General features: G+C 38.7%; 5 protein-coding genes across 5 annotated transcripts; 2 read left to right on the forward strand and 3 right to left on the reverse strand.

The window, feature by feature from the left end:
- Nucleotides 1-2,261: 2,261 nt before the first annotated feature.
- LOC145222746 (peroxisome assembly protein 10-A-like) lies at nt 2,262-3,581 on the forward strand. Its single transcript, XM_080088936.1, has 3 exons — nt 2,262-2,557; nt 2,623-2,777; nt 2,837-3,581. Exons 1-3 carry the CDS (start codon nt 2,479-2,481, stop codon nt 3,500-3,502), a joined length of 900 nt encoding a protein of 299 aa, XP_079945062.1. The 5' UTR covers nt 2,262-2,478; the 3' UTR covers nt 3,503-3,581.
- LOC145222748 (peroxiredoxin-2-like) lies at nt 3,520-4,782 on the reverse strand. The gene is made up of 5 exons (XM_080088939.1): nt 4,534-4,782; nt 4,312-4,466; nt 4,001-4,240; nt 3,777-3,942; nt 3,520-3,701 (listed from the first exon to the last, which is right to left on the reverse strand). The coding sequence occupies exons 1-5, from the start codon at nt 4,576-4,578 to the stop codon at nt 3,651-3,653; spliced, it is 657 nt and encodes a 218-aa protein (XP_079945065.1). The 5' UTR covers nt 4,579-4,782; the 3' UTR covers nt 3,520-3,650.
- A 1,115-nt stretch (nt 4,783-5,897) lies between these two features.
- LOC145222745 (DNA repair protein XRCC4-like) lies at nt 5,898-7,378 on the forward strand. Its single transcript, XM_080088935.1, has 2 exons — nt 5,898-6,313; nt 6,468-7,378. The coding sequence occupies exons 1-2, from the start codon at nt 6,053-6,055 to the stop codon at nt 7,140-7,142; spliced, it is 936 nt and encodes a 311-aa protein (XP_079945061.1). The 5' UTR covers nt 5,898-6,052; the 3' UTR covers nt 7,143-7,378.
- A 54-nt stretch (nt 7,379-7,432) lies between these two features.
- On the reverse strand, nt 7,433-9,581 carry LOC145222747 (testis-expressed protein 264-like). Its single transcript, XM_080088937.1, has 4 exons — nt 9,230-9,581; nt 8,859-9,080; nt 8,627-8,763; nt 7,433-7,689 (listed from the first exon to the last, which is right to left on the reverse strand). The coding sequence occupies exons 1-4, from the start codon at nt 9,485-9,487 to the stop codon at nt 7,611-7,613; spliced, it is 696 nt and encodes a 231-aa protein (XP_079945063.1). The 5' UTR covers nt 9,488-9,581; the 3' UTR covers nt 7,433-7,610.
- Nucleotides 9,582-9,647: 66 nt separating this feature from the next.
- LOC145222744 (uncharacterized) lies at nt 9,648-19,850 on the reverse strand. The gene is made up of 24 exons (XM_080088934.1): nt 19,721-19,850; nt 19,285-19,463; nt 19,083-19,220; nt 17,297-19,004; nt 16,837-16,966; nt 16,645-16,759; nt 16,396-16,553; nt 16,212-16,336; nt 16,008-16,088; nt 15,851-15,950; nt 13,819-14,091; nt 13,444-13,602; nt 13,174-13,355; nt 13,005-13,073; nt 12,794-12,937; nt 12,371-12,582; nt 12,175-12,279; nt 11,933-12,029; nt 11,672-11,826; nt 11,475-11,599; nt 10,674-10,890; nt 10,483-10,614; nt 10,336-10,421; nt 9,648-10,093 (listed from the first exon to the last, which is right to left on the reverse strand). Exons 1-24 carry the CDS (start codon nt 19,791-19,793, stop codon nt 9,922-9,924), a joined length of 4,935 nt encoding a protein of 1,644 aa, XP_079945060.1. The 5' UTR covers nt 19,794-19,850; the 3' UTR covers nt 9,648-9,921.
- Between the last annotated feature and the right edge of the window lie 185 nt (nt 19,851-20,035).

A 20,035-nucleotide genomic window follows, 5' to 3' on the forward strand; every position in this document is an offset into this window, starting at 1 on the left:
CTATTAAAGGCGCAATACCTAATCAAGTTGGTCACGCAAACACTTCCATCTGGCAAGGTATAAGCTCCAAAATAGAGTCTGTGGTGGAATTCGAACCCGCGACTAATCGGGGCCGTTGCTAAACCTGCTGTCGCGTAAACGAATTTATGCGGCCGTGAACACCTGGTATATATAAATGCATGTATTTGCGGTCGTGACGTAAATAAAAATTGTTTGCCAATTGATTTAATTTAGAAACAGTACTACAAAAATTTTGTGGGGCTGAAACGAGTATTGTCAGACTCAAAGGCATATGCGTTAGCCGTACGCCTATATTGTGTGAAAACAATGAAAAAAGCAGGCGCCACAATATACATGATGATGCCATTAACAGTTAAAACAGATCGCCATGCAGACTGTTCTGTTCGAGCTGTGCATCAAGTCAGAATAGTTATTCAGGCGCAATTTGATGGGATATAAACCTATTACTTTACGTAAGTAATATTGTAGCAAAAACGATCTGCGATGCGTCCGTCACAGCGAAAAGGTTGTGCGCCCCTGCTCTATGCTAACCGAGTTTCAAAACAGGCTCAGAAACGAACTTGTCTAAAGTCAAAATACAAGCACTGTAACCCGCCTTGTCTTTCATACTGCAGATCGCTGGTCTTTCTCTTAGAGATTCTACTAACGTTAGAAGTTACATCAGACAAAGTTTGCTGAACACCGATAAGCAGCACAATAAGAATTTGCAAACATTTAAAAGCAAAGTATATAAAAATGCTGACGGTTAGGGCTATTAGGGTTGGTGTGAGGTTTCATGACAATAAAGTCAACATATAAACTTAGTTCCCAACCCCCGGACAGCGATCAAGGTATACTTAAAATACTTAAATCTAATCTAGATGACCAATGGAATGGTCGTATCTAAGTTATATCCTAATTGACCGACAATAGCAAAAAGCGTTTGTCGGTATTTCATTTTTGACTGAAAAATTCATATTCGCCAATCGCCAATATGTTTTGCAAAAGTTGAAAATTGTGTTGCTTTGACTAGGTATACCTTATTTCCAACAGCATCAAATATTCAATTACCTCCAATAAATTAAATAAATTACCAGTTTGGGTCTCGGTGGGTAGTGAGCAGAAAATGTTTTCAAAGGAGGACATTAAAGCTCTAGAGCAGTGGTCGGCAACCGCCGGTCCGCGGCCCGGTACCGGTCCGCGAGGAGTTCGTTACCGGGCCGTATAACTTTTCAGGTTGCATGCTATAAAACATTTGCCTATAGGCATCCCAGGCATGATAAACTAATTTAAGCGTTTTCATTGCTAAATATTTGTAGTTTTTGAAGACCGGTCCGCGATAAAAATTTTAGTTTCAAAAACGGTCCGCAGAGCAAAAAAGGTTGCCGACCCCTGCTCTAGAGGACAACTTGCTTTTTAGGAGGGCATGACATCTAATTGCATCTCCAAATACAATTTAGCAGAACTGGCATTGTTACCTCTGCTGTGGCGTCACAATCCCTAATATGCGCGTGACAGTAAAATTCGAAGGGTGTTGTACACATTATAAATAGTTCATTTGTACACCTCAGCAGAGTGGGAAGTAAGGCCAAAATTGATGATCTTCTCACACCGACAGCCTTTGAGTGAGCGGGAATTGCGGTGAGTGTTTAATTTTGATTTGTTGCAAAAACTTAGTTTTAGTTTACACATTTGACTTATGACATAACTAATCATAAACGTTGTGTCGTACTGATTGAGCCGCGTAGCAATAGCTGGAATACATTTTTTGGGGCGTTTGGGTACATCATTTTTTTATGTTTCGAAAACCCTTTCCGTCCAAGTTCTGTGCCTGTTCCTGTTTGTTGTCACTAACACGTACAAGAATCAGGAATCGTGATTTGTTTGCAATGGGCGGGACGTGTTTTAACGTGACAAACCCTATTGTGAGGCCCAGCCTTGCAGGTTGGCCGTTTTAGAATGCACACCTAAATGATAGCTCTATTATCAGTGGTGAGATTCTATTTTTTTGTCAGCTGGTTCTATCACATAAGTCACATTTTTCAGTCGGTTCTGTTACAAAAAGTCCTATCACAGTAACCAGTAATGATAACCGGTTCGCTATTCACACAAAATTTCGTAAGACGGTTCTACAGAACTGGTGCGAACCGGCTGAATCCCACCACTGCCTATTATACCAAAATGATATCTAAACATTTTTCAACTAAACTGATTAACAAAATCGAACCGCTTAAAACATTTACAACTTGGTTCTTATACTTGCAAACGCTGGTGTTCGATCGTTGTGTAGGGCAGGCTACGCCAAAAATTTATTGGAAAGTAAAGTATCACCTTGGGGAAATACCCAAGTTTTGTCATTTTACCCATGGCTTGCAAAATTTTTGGTCTCTGCATTTTGATTGGTCGACGAACGTGTTCACGGAAGTTTGTTAGTTTTTTTTGTTAATATGCGATAATTTGTGCTGTTGCCCACATTAAATGCCTTTGTCGAAGCCTAGCTCGGTTGCTCAAATCTGCTCCAGTCAGAAAGATGATTTTTACATGAATATTCTGAAAGGTACAAATACAAGTGTTTGGTGTGTCAAACTTCACAGAAATATGCATATCAACTCCTTAATTTAGGGTTGCTGAATGAAGCTGCCCAAAACGTTTTTGGCCCTTCTACAGCATTGATGTGGTCAAAGCAGATTAGTACATTTGCTGATTTTGTCTACTTTTCTTTGACTACTTTAAGTGGTTTACAAACTCTTGGGGAGGAATACACAGGAATTATTCAGGTACAAATTTGTAGCATAAACAACTTTTGACATTGTTTAATAATAGGATAAATTTAAAGGTTGATGATACAGCCACTGCAACTCCAAACTGGCAGCAACGTCTTTTAATGGTAGTCTGTCACACATTAGTTCCAATGCTAATAGAGAGAACCTTCACCAAACTGGAAAACTTGCTAAGTCAGGGACAGATTTCACAGCTCTCCTCCTCATCACAGGATTTTTTGCTTCAGTCTTTACCAAAACTCAAATACATTCTTGTGACATTTCACCATCTTCACCTTTCAGTTTTCTACTTGTCCCATACCTTCCACACCATTTCTAAACGCATTTCAGGTGTTCACTACACCAAGTACTTCAGAAACATTCCAGATGGTGATGGAAGATTTCATATGCTAGGATTTGTACAAATGGCACAAAATCTAATAATGCTATCGTTGCAAATGTATGGCTTATACAAGGACTTCAAAAGAATACAAAGCAGGGATTCTGAACTCTTATCAATACAAAAATCTAATAGCAACTTTGAAATGCAAGAGATGCACTTAAGTGAAAAACAAATGGTATGTTCCCTGTGTTTAGAGAAAAGAACACACTCCAGTGCAACACCATGTGGCCACCTTTTTTGTTATTATTGTATTCATAACTGGATAGAAACAAAGTCAGAATGTCCACTATGCCGACAAGCTATTGACCCCAGGGAAATCATTGTGCTGAGAAATCTTTAAAATACTTCAGACACAGATGTGTTAAACACATTTAATAAAATGAAACTTCCTTTTATCAGTTTGTGCATTTGGAGCAAAATGTAGGTACAAAGTGATACATAGAGGTAAAAAGCCAAGTATTTAGGTACCATAAACTTTTTGTGTGTATCTAGTTTGTTGATTCAAAGTATTCTTTTGAGCCATCAACACTGGGCTTGATCTGAAATGAACATGTAAGATATATAATATGTGCTTTAACATCATATATTGTTTGACTAATATTAAAATTTCTCACTGTTTTTGATCCTGGTGTCCAACTTGCTGGACATACTTCACCATGCTTATCAGTAAACTGAAATGCTTTCACAAGCCTCAGTACTTCATCAACACTTCTGCCTACTGGCAAGTCATTAATGCTTAGATGGCGGACAACTCCTTTGCCATCAATGATAAATAGACCTCTACAAAAATATAAAAGTAACTGGTACCAGTGGTCTTTCTTGGTAATTAAGTGTGAACCTTAAGGCAATGCCTGCTCCCTCCAAAAGAACTCCATAATCCTTTGACATAGACTTGGTCAAATCTGCCAATAATGGAAAGTTTAAACCTCCTAATCCACCCTTCTTCCTCGGTGTATTTATCCAGGCAAGATGTGAAAAATGGGAATCAACAGATGCACCAATCAAAGCTGTGTCAATTTCCTCAAACTCTTTGGCTCGATCACTGAAGGCAATGATTTCCGTAGGACAAACGAAAGTGCTAGGAAAACAAATACAAATAAAGCAAAATAATATCTGCATTTCACTGCTTAGCAAATTTAAGTCTCTTACAAATCTAATGGGTAAAAAAACAGAACAACATATTTTCCTTCATAGTTTTGCAATGCAATTTCCTTAAACTGGCCATTAACAACCGCGGTTCCTTTAAATGCTGGTGCAGTTTGTGTTACAGCAGCAGCAAAGTTACGGTGTTTGTAGATGTTGGCCTGTGGAAAACACAATCATTCCACATTTTTAAAATAATCTTATTAGGTTAAACTAATGTGATCTTACCGCAGGTCGGCTTAACATCTTCATTGCGGATCTGAACAAGGCCATGATGGAAGTTTTTCAGTATCACTTTTTTGGCAAAACAGCTACAAAAACTGAAGATGTGTGCAGTAATTTTATCAAATAGCAGCAAAAAAATAATATTGTTTTGTGCAGTTACTCATACAACAAAAATAACAAAACAAGTTTGTCCTCCATGTTAACAGGCTGTTTTTCATCTGTTATCGAAATCTATTTTATTCATACACATATTCATACATAACTGCAACTCTAAACTAAACACATAGAAGAGAACAAAAACACTCACATCATGAATTCACGACTAACAAATTGATTGTTTTAACTTTTAGGCCTTGTTTTCAACAGTGCGATATGCTCGGAAATTGGAATCAAACAGTCAGGAAATTGACATTTGTGTTTTTGGTGTTGTATTACAATACCAAACAAACGTCAGAGTTTTGTCACAAACAACTATCAATGATCAACAAAAAACAGCCATTGCTAACAAACATTGCGAAATAAATATAACTCAATTGCCTGGCACTGTCATCGTGGCCAACTCAGGGCTGCCAATGAGAATTTCAACAAAACCCAAGAATTTAAAGGAAAACCCAAGATTGCAAAATGTGGTTAGAAATGCAATTAATTAGGAAATTTACTCGTTTCATTGACAAATTTTTGACAATTTCCTGTCCAGGAATGCAACTTTACAAACTGGTAGGAAATGGTCAATGCAAGCAAAGAGAATATTATGTTCAATAAAATATGCAGCAATCGCCAGTTCTCTCTTGGCTGTTTGATGATCATAATCTGTTTTCTTTTTCATAAAATTAGTAATGTCTACAGTATATTTAGAGTTTTTATGTTTAACGAGCATTGATTTATTTGCATTTTTAAGTGTAACGATTGCTTTCCCTGTATACCTATCTAGAAAGAATTAGGGTCTAGAAAAGAGATGATAAAATGGCCTAAACACTGCAGCTACCCGAAAAACTTTTCTCGTTAAAATAGTTCTTACATATATTTATTTCATCAATAAGACTCAAAACCCAAGAATTGCTATAATTTTCAAAATAAAACCCAAGAACCCAAGACGTCAAGTAAAAACCCAAGATCTTGGGGCAAAACCCAAGCTTTGGCAGCCCTGGGCCAACTTAGTATCACCTCACCTTGAGTGAAACAAGTGACCTTGAATATACGCAACAGTTTAAATTATACAAAATATTTTCACATTACAAATGAAATGCAAATTGTTGTAGGTTACGGTTTTATTTTTTGGACTAAACATTTAAAAAAACGTGAGTCAGCAGAAACCATTGTACATGGTGACTTCAGTAAAATTACTCAACAAAATTTATCGTCACGCTCTACCGCGTTTTGGGGTTGAGTGATTTATGCGATTTAATTTACTTACATAGGGTGAGTGAAAACCTTAAAACCGGTGTGCTACAGCTTAGGGCGGTTATAAATTTTATCAATGTTAAAGTTGTAGAAGAAACTTGGAGTGTTTGTGGAAACAGAAATGGAATTAACAAAGTCTACGTCAGAATCAGGAATGAAGTCCTTTGCACAGGGTGACACAGAATACATCATTGCCTCAACGTTTCATGACGATTTAACATGTGAAATTTCAATTACTGACGGTGAAATATGTTGGAAAAAATCTCTTAAAAGCACTGATATAAAATCATTTGCCAAAGAAACTGGAATGAGCAATGAAGAGTACATTTCAAAAATGAAATTGGCCTTTCAAGAAGATTCAAACATAGGAGGTGATGTTGAAGTAGGTAGCATTTTTTTCCTTATAGGTTAGTGTTTGTTTTTGGTTGAAAAGTTGTATGTGAACATTTTCATGCAACATTTTATATATTACGACTTTTATTATTGGCTTGTTTGATAGCTTTTCTATCAGACATTTGATATAAGTTTGTTTTCAGATTATGGAGTATGAGTTTAACAGAAGTGCTGATGGAACATTAGAATTTAAGTGGAAAACAGTACAAAAAGACATTAAGTTTTGCCTTGGTTCAATTTTGATTGAAAAAGTTGAAACAGGAAATGGAATTATGGGCATGCTCACAAGTGCCTCTCAAGAGTTACGAATGTGGAAAAGTATGGTGTTCTCCACAAATGAGGAGTGCACAGCAATAAAAAAAAAATACCTACAGACAGTAGACTTGTTATCAGAGTGTACAAAGTTGAAACAGGACCAAGAAAATGAATTACTGACTAAGTTTGTTTTGGTTATCAATGAGAAAAAGGCAAAGATTCGCAAGATATTAAAACAAAATGAACTATATGTTGACACAATAAAACAATTGCAAAAACAGATCAATTCTCAACCAGAAGTAGAAACGCAACCATCCACCTCAAAGCAAGCTGTAACACTCAAAAATATTCGGGAAATGTCATCTTCTTCTGAAACTGATGATTCATATCCCATAATTTTAAAGCATAAAAAGCCTCTTCTCCCGCCTCCTAAAATTCTACCAACATCACCAATAAAACCTAAAGACATGCCTATTGAAATACCAACAGGGTTGTCAGATGTAGCTGTAACCACATCTTCTGATTCAACAGTTGACATAAATGATATGATTGATGACATGTGAATGGATAAAGTCATATCTTTGATCAAAATTCTAAACAAGTACATTGGTTTTTATGCTATTATTAAAAGATTATTTGATTTGTTTTACTGTTTGCAAGTCCACTATTTCACTGTAAACTTTATTGCACTAATTAATGTCTATTTGATTTTTTGTTCTTACAAATAACAATAATGCTAAATGCAAAAATTGACTGATTAATTTTGTTACTGTCAGGATTTTGAATTAAAAGTAACCCATACTACAAAATAGACTAATTCTCAGATATAATTGGATATAAAGGCATATACCAATAAAACAGGTTTTGTTTATTTAATTTAGTGATTTACGAGAATAAAAACAGAACCATAAAATGCACAGTTACCTAAAAAATATTGGGACAAATGCAGTACTTCACCCAACCACCTGCATGCAAAACAGCAAGCCACAAAGTCATAAATATAAACAGTTCCATGATTAAAAAATTAGAAATCATTCTGGTGCATTTAGTTCTTCAAATGAGCTTGTGCTTAAAGTATCTTCATCAGTTGTATCATTTTGAGTTGAATCTCTGCAGAACAGTGTTGGTCAGTAATTCACAAATTTGTCTACTCTTAAGGGTAAAAGCAACAGGATCACTACTGTTTAGGGCCTTTTCAAGACCTGCACCTCAATGTATTTTTAATCAGACCCCTAAATATTCAATATTTGCAACAAAATACATGGTAACATGAATAAGGTAAATTAATATGGGTACGAAAAGCCTGCAAAATGTGTTTGACTGAAATAAGCCGATTCTCCCAAGCATTTCATGGTGGCAAGGCAAATGCTTGAAAACCTTTCCTGCGGTGTGATCTAAACCGACAAGTGCAGCGGCTGTAGCCAATCTGGGTTTGACACTATATCAACTAGGGCTTTTTGGTAATGTAACTACTGGGATACAGCACTATGCCAACGTTGTTGTCTGTACTTTGTATCAACAATTCAGGGCAGTATTTATTCTGCCCTCAAATATACATTATTAGTTGCATTACATGTCAATGTACTACAGAAACAATGAAAAAAACTGTTGTTTGTCAGGAAACATACATGCTGAATAGGGTTCCTCTATTTCTCGACTTTTTCATTTCTCGAGAAACGTGAAATTAAAAATCCATGGCGTGACTACAGCCTGGAAAGGTGAAAGTTTAGCGGCAACGCGAGCTAAAAATTGCTGTTTCGGAAGCAAAATAAGAAAGTTGTGTGCCCAGTCCGCTCTAGAGGCGAGTTGAAACGAAAAATACACGTAATAAGAGGTGTCGCATTTACTTTTTGTTTAAGATACATGACATAATTTTTCTCGAGAAATTTTTATTTATTTCTCGAATCGAGACCCGATTTTTTCGAGATTTCTTGAGAAGGAACTCTAATGCTGAACAAATCATTTTTATTGTAATGGATTTTAAATGTATATGTAGTAACAAAGCTTTGAATGTACAGTAACAAACTTCCAAAGAAGCAGAACCTACCCATCAGTCGAAGATGGTGATTTGCTAAACTTAAATTCAGACACAAAAAAGTCATTTTGTTTGCTCAGTGGAGCCATGTAATGGATAACGTTCTCCTTGTATATCTCCATTAGTGGGTAGGCTGACAATTTTCTGCTCTGCAAAAAAAGTTTTCAGTTTAACCTTATGGATAATCGTCTTCCCTGTAACTATAAGTTTTCGGCTGTAAAGGTTTAGGGAGGTTCCAACATACCTGTATATAATGCTTTATTCCTGGATACACTTTCCAAGATCCAATCCATGCACAGAGATCCAAATGGTTCGGGAATTGTGATTTCACAGCAAAATCAATTTCAGGAAACTCAATGACTTGAAACTGGTTGTTCTTCATTAGAGTCACAAGATCCAAAGGAGGATTGGCTTTACCTTCTGCCAATATTACTCCAACCACATATCTCAAATCATCACTCTTTGTCTGCAAAATGACATTAATTTAAAGCTTAAACAGTGAACTAAGTTAAAATCTCATAACCAAGTGATTCAACTCTTGTACAAAACTTTCATCCAACTATTAAATTACGAAGAAACTGCTGTCCCCTATGAAACCCAAAACAAAATACCTACCTTATCTATGTCGTCATAAAATACGCCAATGCAGGTTTTACCGGGAAGAATGGAAACGGCTTCTGTAAAATGATGGCCACATTTGTTGTATGGCCCCTTATGAGGTTTGTATGCGATCCACAAGTTTTTTACGACAGGCTTTCCCACACTCACTTCAACACTTCCAGTTAAGCCCAAATACGATAACAAGAAGGCAATTGTTGCAATCAAACATAAAAATAAAATTAGTAAGCCAACAAGAAGGATCAATCCCTCCATGCTAAAATGTAATCAACGGACAACTTTCATCCATTGCGCAGTGAAGCATACAGCCACAACAAACGGTCACGTGTCTGTGTGCAGCGGAGCGCATATTTGTGTTTCATTTGCTTTTGTCAATAAAGATATTCCCTAATTCTTTTACATTGGACCCTTGAAGAAATATAACCACTACAAAAGGTTTATTAACAATAATGTACATTTGACAAGTAAGATGCAGTATCAATTGGTCTAATGCAAAAAAAAAACAAGCAAAATAAACAATTACACCCATATTTTATATCAAGTAAAATAATGATGCCAAAGTAGGTTACTGATGTTGGGCAGTTACTGTTTGGTTTCATAACTAGATTACACAAGTTAGTAAGGGCAATGACAAACACTGTGGATAAAAACTGCAGTGACCGATTTTAGGTTACGATTCGTAAAAAAGACTATCGTGTGCCGATAACAGTATTTCTTCGAAATTCAGATACTCGCTTCACTTTTGGAGGAATAGGGGAAAATGAAGCACGGCTTGCGGGAAAAGAATCATCGTCGTTCGGTTCAGGGGTAGGTAGTTTGGGTACTGGAGTACGAAGCCTAATGCGTTTGCGGAGGGAAGACCTGCATCAACACATACCACAATGAGGTAAAAAGTGCCGTTCAAACGTAATAGTATACGAAAGATTTTGTTAACTTAATAAATGCGGTCTTTGCTATTTTCTTGTAACTAAACAACATTGCATATACCAGCTTTTATACAATATTGAAGACCACAAAGAACTGGTTTCGTTTTAGAATTTGAACGGTGGTACAAAGCCAAACAATTTAAAAGCTGTTAATTCTGCACATCATATGTTACATACCCAGGACGTTTTTCAAACTCATATGGTATTGGTACAGATTGCATAGTGGAGGCAGCAGTTTGCGTCAAAGGTCGTCCAAGCGGCACCTAGTGGCAAAAATAGGCGTTACTATTTTTCCGATTTGTTTTAAACGTTAGATAGACCAACCATATCTCTCTGCGGCTCCAACACTTTTGTATCGTTAAATTTGTTTCGTGACATGTCAAGTGGATTCTGAACAATACTTTCGTGCGTGCTCATAAATAGAGGGATAAAAGCCATATAATCGATGAACGACACCTAGACGTTGAAATGTGTTAAGATAAACCCGCGTTGAAAGCGTTGAGCTTTTGTTTTACCTCTCTGTACATATTAGGCTCGATTTTTTGCAAGACATAGTCCTCTTGCGTTCGACTTAAGCCTCCAGCGATCAGTTCAATCCTTAAGGAAGTTGCTTTTATGTAATTGGCGCTGCGGTCGGAGGTCGTGTTCCAGTAGAACATTGCGCGGTAAAGTCCGACCTTTCTCTCCATGTCTGACAGGTCGTTTACTTCCATCCACTGTTTGGTCTGGTCACTGTGAATAATCAAATTTCAGTTTATATGCGAATCCAGCATTCGAATATAATTTTGACTCTGACACATATATTGCGTATAACCCAGAGTTGTACCGGACCTGAAATTAGGTGCGGAACCCGACCCAAACCCGAAAGTACCTGATTGTTTTCAAAAACGAAGCCCAGAATCGGGCCCGAAAGTTGATGCAAATGCGCCCAAAATATTGCCATTAAGTTAAGTTAAGTCCGAAACGAGCCGATTTTAGCAAAACGCAAGCCCGAACCAGACCCCAAAAGCACAGCGGAAATGCAACTCTGACGTAAGATAACCATAATATATTTAGCAAAAAGTAGCAAATGCGTTACATAGTTTGTTGAATTTCTTGTAAACTTTATAATAAAGAATGTCGCTTAAGTTGACAACAAGTGTTTCAACACAATAAACTTAGCTCAGGCGAGTTGTAAGCGGATCAAACCGGTCCTATTTTTTAAAGCCCAAATTAGGTCCGAAAGTTACATGCATTGAAGGAAAATTACGAAACAAATCTGGCTAAGTGTGGGGCCCAAATATCAAAGGAAAACTAAAGGAAACTAGCATACTTACTCTAAAACCGATAAAAGTCTGTCACAGAGGGCTGCAATCACAGCAAACATTTTGAACGTTACCATTGTCGTTTCATCAATTCCTAGTACTTTGAGAATGTAGTTTACTTGCTTGTCGTTTATGCCCTGAAATATACATATGAAATAATCGTCGCATTTAACAATGCAAATAAATAAATGTTAATTCAAAGGGACAACCTGAATAGCAGCGATCCCATCTAGCGCTACCCGAACTTCACTGATATTAATGACATCGTTTTCGTCCTCGTCTTCAACCAAAAAAGCTTTTCCATACGACTCCAGGTGGGCAGGGTTCACCAAGCGGTAGTGGGTAATATAGTCGATCATACCCTCTACAAATAAAAATTAAAAGATAGTTTTGCAAGTGTCAACTTTTATTGCGACAGTTGAAATTAAGTGCCAAGTATTGAACTTGGGACACATCGGGTTGATACTGACCCCTCTCGTCAAGATCCACTGCTCCTTCGTCACTTGGGACTACTTGCCGTGGGTCGTCGTTAAGTGGACACTCGGCCAGCAATCTTTGAAGTCTCGTCTGAACATTTTAACGTTACCAACTTTTAAGCACATAAATTTGTCTACAATCTTGAATCCTACACAAAACTGTCACCACTATGAAAAAGACCCAAAAAATTTAAGAAGAATGGAACGGCTTCTTATCTCCTGATAAGTAGACTTACCTCCATTGCCGAACCTCCTTTGAGGAAGAGAACCTGTACTCTTCTCGGACCTGTTAAAGGTGTCGATGGTCGTTTTCCTGGAGCTGTCGCTTTTGCTTTTAGTCTCTGCACATTTATATCGTGCAATTTCATTATTAGGTCTAGTATTTAAACCATATTTTGATAACATTTTGCCTCATTCATTTAACATATTTACCTTTTTAACGACTTTTACAACATTTCCTTCCTCGTCAACAAACTCTTCAACGTATTCCTCCTCGTAGCTTTTTTCCATCATTGACTTTTCTTTTTTCTTTTTCTTCTTCTTTGCTTTGTGCTTGTCTATGTCAAACACCTCTTTGCTGATTTTTCCATCTTTGATTCTTCGGCCGTCTTTTGTAAGACGAATCACTTCTCCGTCTTGATCGTCTGCAAATTTATAAATATTGTGCAACCTGTAAGTTTAATGTCTTTCAAGTACATTTTCTTCTCATATAAAAACAACTTATTTAAATATTTTATGACATGAAACAGTTTTTTCATTTCGGCCTTTTTACCTCGTTACAAACATCTACTTAAAGTCCTTAAATCTAAGAAAATAAATTAAAAAGAGACCCAAGCGAAAGACAAAAATGCCCACATATTTGACGCGATATCATCTTATCGAGATCGGCACTTCCGACGGAGTCGTACTCGGACTCTGCATCCAATTCATCATCGTCATATACTCTCGCAGTTTTATCTTTTTTCTTGCTAACTTTAACCTTGCGTCTGTGGACAGTTCCTGTGGTAGGTATACACAATTTTGTTTTAATATGAAGAAATTGTACCGCCACTTAAAAAATACACACCATCCTCTTCGAAAACATCCTCGTAAATTGACTGGGCATCACTTTCATCAGAGGATGATGCATCTCCAACTGTTAAAAATGCCAGAAACGTTTTTTAAGCAAAAACATCTCGACATTGATTACTGGACGCAAGTTCACACTCAAACTTTCGCACAAATTCATTTCTTACGTTTTCCTTTTCTCTTTGCTTTGTCCTTCTTCTTTTTCTTCTTGCGGAATGGATCACTGGGATCGAATTCTTCCGATTCCAACGAAGATGATTCCGAATCGGAACCTCCCGCCTCGCCCCTTTTGGCTCGATCTTTCTTTTTTCGTTCTCGTCTATGAGACTTCTTATTCCAGGGATCATTCCTAGCAATTAAAAAAATCGTATGTGAAACTTTTCAAGTAATCAAAAACATTGTCAGGTAAATATCGCTGATTAGATGCCCTGACTTACGGATCATCATAACCAATATCCCGGTCGTCTGTCTTGCGACTTTTGTCAAGGATTTTTCTTCTTGCCCCGCGGTCGTATTTCACAGCTGTACGTCCGTCGCCGAAACTATCATCATCTGACGACGAAGATACGTAATCCTTTCCTTCTCTGTTTCGACGTCTAAAATAATAAAAAAAATGGAAAGCACTGTACAATTAATACAACATGGACTCACTATTATAAAAAATGCCATGCTTACGTTTATTAAAACGATTATTGTTAAAAATAAACGTTTTTTTTTTCAAAAAAAAATGACTTCAGCTTATTTGCAACTCCACTCGCAATGTTTTTAACGTGTTTTCATGATCTAAATTTTATAATTTATTTTCTTCTAACCTTTCCTTTCTTCTTTCTTTCTTTTCAACATATCTTTCGTATTCCTCTCTCTGCTCACGACGTTTCTCCTGACGAGCAATTTTATCCTGTCGTCGCCGCTCATACATTTTGCGTTCCTTTTTCGACATCTTGGCCATGCGCCCACTGGAGGCCTCGGAACTAAGATCGCTGGAGTCAGAACTTGGAGGTCGGGGTGGACGTTTTTTCTTCTTGTCACGACGGCGCCGGTCACGTGAATCCATGCTCGAGTCGCTGTCCGAATCGTCATAATATCTGTCATACATACAAATAAAGCATTATGCACATGACAAAAGCTATATACAAACGATTTGATATAAAAATGTCAAAAACTAGAATAGTGGTTTTCCTATATATTGCCAGTTTATATATACCATATCATATTTAACGATGTATCACATATACCATTTACTATATTTATAATGGATATATATTTGGCACCTACATTTCATTGGGTCCCTATCTTTTTCCTAGCACTTTATAACATAATTGTTTCTGCAAGCATAATCTAATGGGTCCCCACACATATGCATATGCGAATTGGTAACAGTAAAAATAGGGCACAATCATTGTTAGATATTTACCAATTTACTATAGACATCATTTGATCTACACATAAGATTGTTTTTGCAAGCAAAAACGAATGGGTCCCCACACGCGCGTTTGTGCGGATTTACGGTAAACAAACATCCTGGTTATTTTTAGATTCTTAAGGAAAAACTTAACCAACTTTAGTCTTAACCCAACTTTAAAAGTTTTGTCCGTATTCTTTTTGCATCATTATTGTCATATATATAATTACAAAAAAACAGTAAATAAGAACAGGATCAATACTTTCAATTTATTCTCATGGTTTGACCTTGATATTGTCGTTCAAGGTCGGTTTTTAAACACAATTTTCCAAAAGTGAAAATGTGTTTGATAACTTAATAAAACGACATAGCATAGCTGCGCAAAAACAGCTGATATCTAATCACCAACACGACTGTCTCGTAAAACGTCCGGCGGACGTCAAGCTGAGCACTCCCGCTGCATTCACCCGCCTTAATCGTAAACAAGTGAATTACTCCCTTGAGAGTTGAGACTTATCTGACTGACAGTGTACACATATTATGGCCTGCAAAAGTAACTATTTGGCCGATTAAGGCAAATTTTTAAATACTAAACGAATAACCTACTGCAAACAATTGTTTAACATTTCAGCACATTAGGGCTTTTATTTCTGGCCTAAAACTTATTATTTTGGGGTTTAAGGGGCAAAGATGTGTGAATTCAATAAAAAGTTACAAAATTCTTTAGAATAGCTTACATTGCACCAACCAACAAAGCATGAAACCCTCAGATTATGTACTTGGGTCAGTACAGCCGTTTTTAATTTTTTTCGTTTTGGGGGCCTGTGGGTGAAACGCTGGGTCGTTTGGGGTCAAACTTCAGGAGGATCAAATTCGGAACAATAACTAACATCTGTGCAAATTTGAATAAATTTAAAGCACTTTTTTTGACCAAACGCAATTAACAAACCAGTGTTAGATAGAAACGAATATTTTTGGGGTGTAAGGGGTGAAAATGGGTAAATCTTTTTTAAGGTACAAAATTCTTTGAAATACCTTATATTACACCAAAAACCAAAGCATATAACTCCTAAATGAAGTACTTTAGCAAGTATAGCCGTTTTAACGTTTTGGGGGGGCCGTGGGTGAACCGAGAGATCCAACGGGGTCAAAATTCACATGGACCATCTTTAGACCAATATCTATAATGTGTGTAAATTTGAAAAAGTTTAAACCATTCTTTCTTGACCAAAACGTGGGAACAAATCTGCGTTAGAAAGAAAAAAAGAAAAAAGAAAAAAGAAAAAAGAAAAAAGAAAAAAGAAAAAAGAAAAAAGAAAAAAGAAAAAAAATATAGACAAAAACAATATGTGTCCCCTTCAGGGAAGGGGACCCATAATAACATGAAAACATTTTAAAAAAAGGTGGATAAACTCTTCTTCTCAGGACAAAAATTAGGTTACCGGTCTCTGCGCCGTCGGTGACGATCTCTTCTTTTTGATGGTTTTTCGTCTCCAGCAGAACTTTCTTCTGTGCTTGTCGAATAACGTCGACGTCGCCGGTCTGAAGACAATAAACTTTATTTTCGTACTCATACTACCCCAAATTTAGCAATCCTACCCTTTTTCCCCTTGTCCTTTCGTCTGCCCCTTCTTCGATCTCTGTCATCGTATGAATCTGAATCCGAGCTATCGTCAGAATCTGCATTTACATAATAGGAGGTAAATGTCATTACGTTTTAAAATGTTCACTTTCACGTTTTGCTGAATATAAACAAAACAAAACAACACATGTACATTCTTTTAAGAAAAAACCTTGTCGTACATTTTCTGCGATGACGTCTTCGTCGTGGCCTTGAATCATCCGTCGATGTCGTGTAGTCTGACGAACTGTCGTCACTGTAACGACGTCGATGACGCCGACCTTTACGTCGGTGGTGATGTCGGGATCTATTAAAATTAATTTATGTAACAACGCATTAAGACGTTTGAGATCAAACTTTGTATACCTTGATGATTCATCTGATTCTGAGTCACTGTGCCGTCTTCTCCTTCTCCTGTGCCTCCGATGTCGACTTCTTCTGCTATCATCCGATCCGGATCGGGAATCTTCCGACGAATAATGACGTCGATGTCTGCGACGGTGACGTTTTTTGCTCCGACTTCTCTATTGAAACGATAGGACCCAACAAATTGGTATTTCTCTAGTTATTGATTGTACTGAAAGGCTAGAGTCTGTTTTATTCAATAAAACTTACGGACGAATAATCAGAGGAATATTCTGAATCTGAATGGTCGTCACCACGGCGATGATGGCGCCGATGTCGTCTTCTTGGTCGACTTTCATCCGAATCATATGATTCCGAAGAACTTCTGATGGTGAAATTTATGATTTTGTGAAGACAAGGTCACGTATAAATTTAGTAAATAACAAATTTGCACGTATTGACCTTCTTCTTCGGTGTCTTCTGTGTTTCTTTTTTCGACCTCGTCTTGACCCCGCATCTGCCCCGCTATCGATCGTTCCACTTTCGTCGCTATCAGAATAACTTCGGCGTCGGTGACGACGATGTCTACGTCCTGAAATAGAAAATAACTTTGCAAAAGTGAAGAACAACTTCATTACGTAATTGCAAAAACAAATCACCGCATCTAAAGCCTGCAACTTTTCGGTATTATTTGTTTTTAAAATTTTCACGAGTTTTGCACAAATAAAGCGCAGACTTTAGCTGCTGTGATTTTTGTATTTTGTTGTTAGCTAAGCACAACTTTAAAAGCGAGCGGAACGGGAAAAGTCGCAGGCTCGATGCAACGCTCGTTGAGGGTTGAGCGGAGTGATACATTCATTGAATGTAACACAGCAAAGCAACATTCCAAAGAAGTGTTGCTCGACGATAAATTATCACTCACTCCTGCTTCCGCGATCATCGTCGCTATAATCATCGCTGTAGTCGTCGGAGGAGTGGCGCCGATGTCGCCTCTTGTCGCGCTTTTTGCGCCTTCTCCGCGGCCGACTGTCCTCTGAGCCGCTGTAGTCAGATGACATCGATCCATATGAGTCATCATCACGTCGGTGGCGCCTATGTCGCGAGCCGTGGCGCCTTCCGCGACGTTTCTTTTTACGACCACCCGCACTATCTCCAGAATCTGATCCACTGTCATAATCACTGTACGATGAGCCCCGTCGGCCTTTTCTTCGCCCATGTTTGTCTTTGCGACGTCTGTGTCTTCTGTGACCACGGCTGCCGTCGTCATCTGACATATCGTCACTTCCGTAATCCGATCTATCGCCTCGGTGGCGCCGTCTGTCGCGTCGGCGTCTACTGCGATGACGGGAATGTCGTGAGTCGTCGGAGCGGTAACTTCCGTCGCTCGACCGGCTTCCGCTGCCTCGCCGGCGATGGCGATCTCTCCTTCTTCGATGCCGACCATCACCACCGCCACCATCTTCGTCGCTGTAGCTGTCTTCATCGGAGTAGCGTCCGCGATCTCTGTGTTTACCTTGGCGGCGGCGACGGTGACGCTTGTCGTCGTCGGACGCATAATCTTCGTCGTCGGAATCGTGTCTGCCTTTTCCTGTTCTATGTTTGTCTTTTCTGTGTCGTCGGCCACCACCTCCTCGTTCGTCATCACTGTAACCGTCGGAATCTGAATCTCCGTGCCGCCCTTTGCGACCCTTCCTACGGCGGCTGCCTTTCTTCGCACCACCGTCGGTGTACGAGCCTTCACTGTCATCGTCTCCACCGTCACCACGTTTGCCTTTTTGACGATGCTTACGACTTTTGTGGTGTCCACCTCCGCTTTGGTCGCTGTCAGCAGAGTCAGTTGCTGAACCCTTGCGCCCCTTCCTTCCCTTTTTCTTCTTTTTATGTCCACCTTCATCCCCTCCCGAATCTTCACTGTCGTCATCACGATTGTGACGACCCCCTTTTTTCTTTCCTTTTCCCTTTCGTTTTCCACCTCCTTCTCCTTGACTTTCCTCCGATAAACTTCCGTCCCGAGAAGTGCGTTTTCCTTTCCTTCGCCCTTTACCACGCCGTCTACTTCCGCTATAGTCGCTTTGATCATCATCATCATAGTTCTTGCCTTTTCCCTTCCCTCGTTTGCCCTTTTTCTTTCCCCCGCCGCGACTGTCTCCAGAATCATAACTTCCGTCCGCCGATTTTTTGCGTCTACCACGACCGCCACGTCCCTTTCCTTTCCGCGTTCCTTCATCAGAATAATCGCTCTCTTCGCCACCTTTGCCTCCTTTTCCTCGGCGGCCCTTTTTCTTTTTACCCAACTCACTTCCATAATCAGAGCCGTCTGAATCAGCTCCTTTGTGCCGGCCACGTTGTTTTCTGCCACGCGATACCGAGGCACCGCTCGATGCATCGCTTGCACTGCCTTTTCCACGAGCCCTACGCCTTTCCCGGTCCTTGCTCGTTTTACTATAGTCACTATCCCTACGACCCTTACGATATCCGTCGCTGTCGCTGTCATCGCCTCCGCGTCGTCGTCTCCGTCGCTCCCTGGCTTCTGTGTCGCTGAAGGCAAGACCCGAATCCGCTCTATCACTTTCTTCCTCTGATTCTCGGTCACGATCTCCTTTTTTCCGGTGACGTCTCTGGTAAGCTTTCTGGGGAAAACGTACACACAATAAAACATACAATTAATATTGCGAAATGTATTGCGTTTTAAATTTCGTTGCGCCCACCTGTATGTTTTCTGCGTCTGTAATGCTTATGGGATCACCGAATTCATCAAGAAGGACATTACCTTCCTCGTCAATCGCAACGTTGTCGGCACCCACCGATTTTACGTCCCACGTATCCAGCATATCGGCGTCCTCCTCCTACAGCGCATTTTACAATATCCCCAATAGTCAACACATAGGTATGAAATGTTAAAATACAAACCGATAAACCCATTTGCATCGCTAGTTTTTGCCTTAAACGTTGTTTCGCCGAGTCTGTTGCTCGGGACGCAGGATCGTTGAGAAGCATCATGTCGTTGTAAACATCCTCGGAAACGTATTGATACTTTTCAACCTTTCTTCCACTGCTTGTGCGCACAAAAGTTTTGATACGGCGTTCTCCTATAACCAACGCACATGTTAATTACAAACATTTGTCAATTCTTTATGTTACACTTTTTAAGTAGTTTATGAAGCTACGCTGTGACAACCACAGCCGAATTTTGCCTATCAGTAAGTTTCTATTGAAGTTCACTAACTATATATGCATTCAATCTTTACACCGAATACTTCTCAGAAGCAACTGTCTAAAGTGCATTATTGTGCAATAACGTAGTTTTGGACTTCCAAGTTACGATAATTCCAAACAATAAACTTACTTGTTCCGTCCTTGTTGACTCTCCATGCGAGTTTTTCCGAGAAGATTGCTTTCTGTTGCTTGCGAATAAACATAAGCTGCTTTTCTTCCTCTTCCTTTGCCTTTTCAATCAGTTGCCGAACGAACCAGTAACTGTGCCTGTATCCACCCCCAATCCTATCACGTATAGATTAAATTGATATTTCTAGACAATAGATTCCTTACAGCTTACAGAGTTTAATTTAAAGATATCATATTTCAGAACGAAAATGTATTTACCATATGGGTATTGATAATGTTAGTAAGATGTAGTTGTCTAAACAAATGTAATGGTTTG

The sequence above is a fragment of the Phallusia mammillata genome, chromosome 4, assembly GCF_965637545.1.
Source record: "Phallusia mammillata chromosome 4, kaPhaMamm4.hap1.1, whole genome shotgun sequence".
Lineage (NCBI taxonomy): Eukaryota > Metazoa > Chordata > Ascidiacea > Phlebobranchia > Ascidiidae > Phallusia > Phallusia mammillata.

Bases quoted from the DNA above. Each gene is read 5' to 3' on its own strand.
- LOC145222746 (XM_080088936.1), top strand. From the start codon at position 2,479: ATGCCTTTGTCGAAGCCTAGCTCGGTTGCTCAAATCTGCTCCAGTCAG. The intron at 2,558-2,622 runs GTACAAATACAA...TCCTTAATTTAG, and splicing joins TTACATGAATATTCTGAAAG to GGTTGCTGAATGAAGCTGCC. The intron at 2,778-2,836 runs GTACAAATTTGT...ATAAATTTAAAG, and splicing joins AATACACAGGAATTATTCAG to GTTGATGATACAGCCACTGC.
- LOC145222748 (XM_080088939.1), bottom strand. From the start codon at position 4,578: ATGGCCTTGTTCAGATCCGCAATGAAGATGTTAAGCCGACCTGCG. The intron at 4,467-4,533 runs GTAAGATCACAT...TGTTTTCCACAG, and splicing joins AGATGTTAAGCCGACCTGCG to GCCAACATCTACAAACACCG. The intron at 3,943-4,000 runs GTTCACACTTAA...ATATTTTTGTAG, and splicing joins GGAGCAGGCATTGCCTTAAG to AGGTCTATTTATCATTGATG.
- LOC145222745 (XM_080088935.1), top strand. From the start codon at position 6,053: ATGGAATTAACAAAGTCTACGTCAGAATCAGGAATGAAGTCCTTTGCA. The intron at 6,314-6,467 runs GTAGGTAGCATT...GTTTGTTTTCAG, and splicing joins ACATAGGAGGTGATGTTGAA to ATTATGGAGTATGAGTTTAA.
- LOC145222747 (XM_080088937.1), bottom strand. From the start codon at position 9,487: ATGGAGGGATTGATCCTTCTTGTTGGCTTACTAATTTTATTTTTATGT. The intron at 9,081-9,229 runs GTAGGTATTTTG...GTCATTTTGCAG, and splicing joins TTTATGACGACATAGATAAG to ACAAAGAGTGATGATTTGAG. The intron at 8,764-8,858 runs GTATGTTGGAAC...CTTTTTTTGCAG, and splicing joins GAATAAAGCATTATATACAG to AGCAGAAAATTGTCAGCCTA.
- LOC145222744 (XM_080088934.1), bottom strand. From the start codon at position 19,793: ATGTTTATTCGCAAGCAACAGAAAGCAATCTTCTCGGAAAAACTCGCA. The intron at 12,280-12,370 runs GTAAATATGTTA...ATAAATGTGCAG, and splicing joins TTGTAAAAGTCGTTAAAAAG to AGACTAAAAGCAAAAGCGAC. The intron at 10,422-10,482 runs GTTGGTCTATCT...TTTTGCCACTAG, and splicing joins TGGAGCCGCAGAGAGATATG to GTGCCGCTTGGACGACCTTT.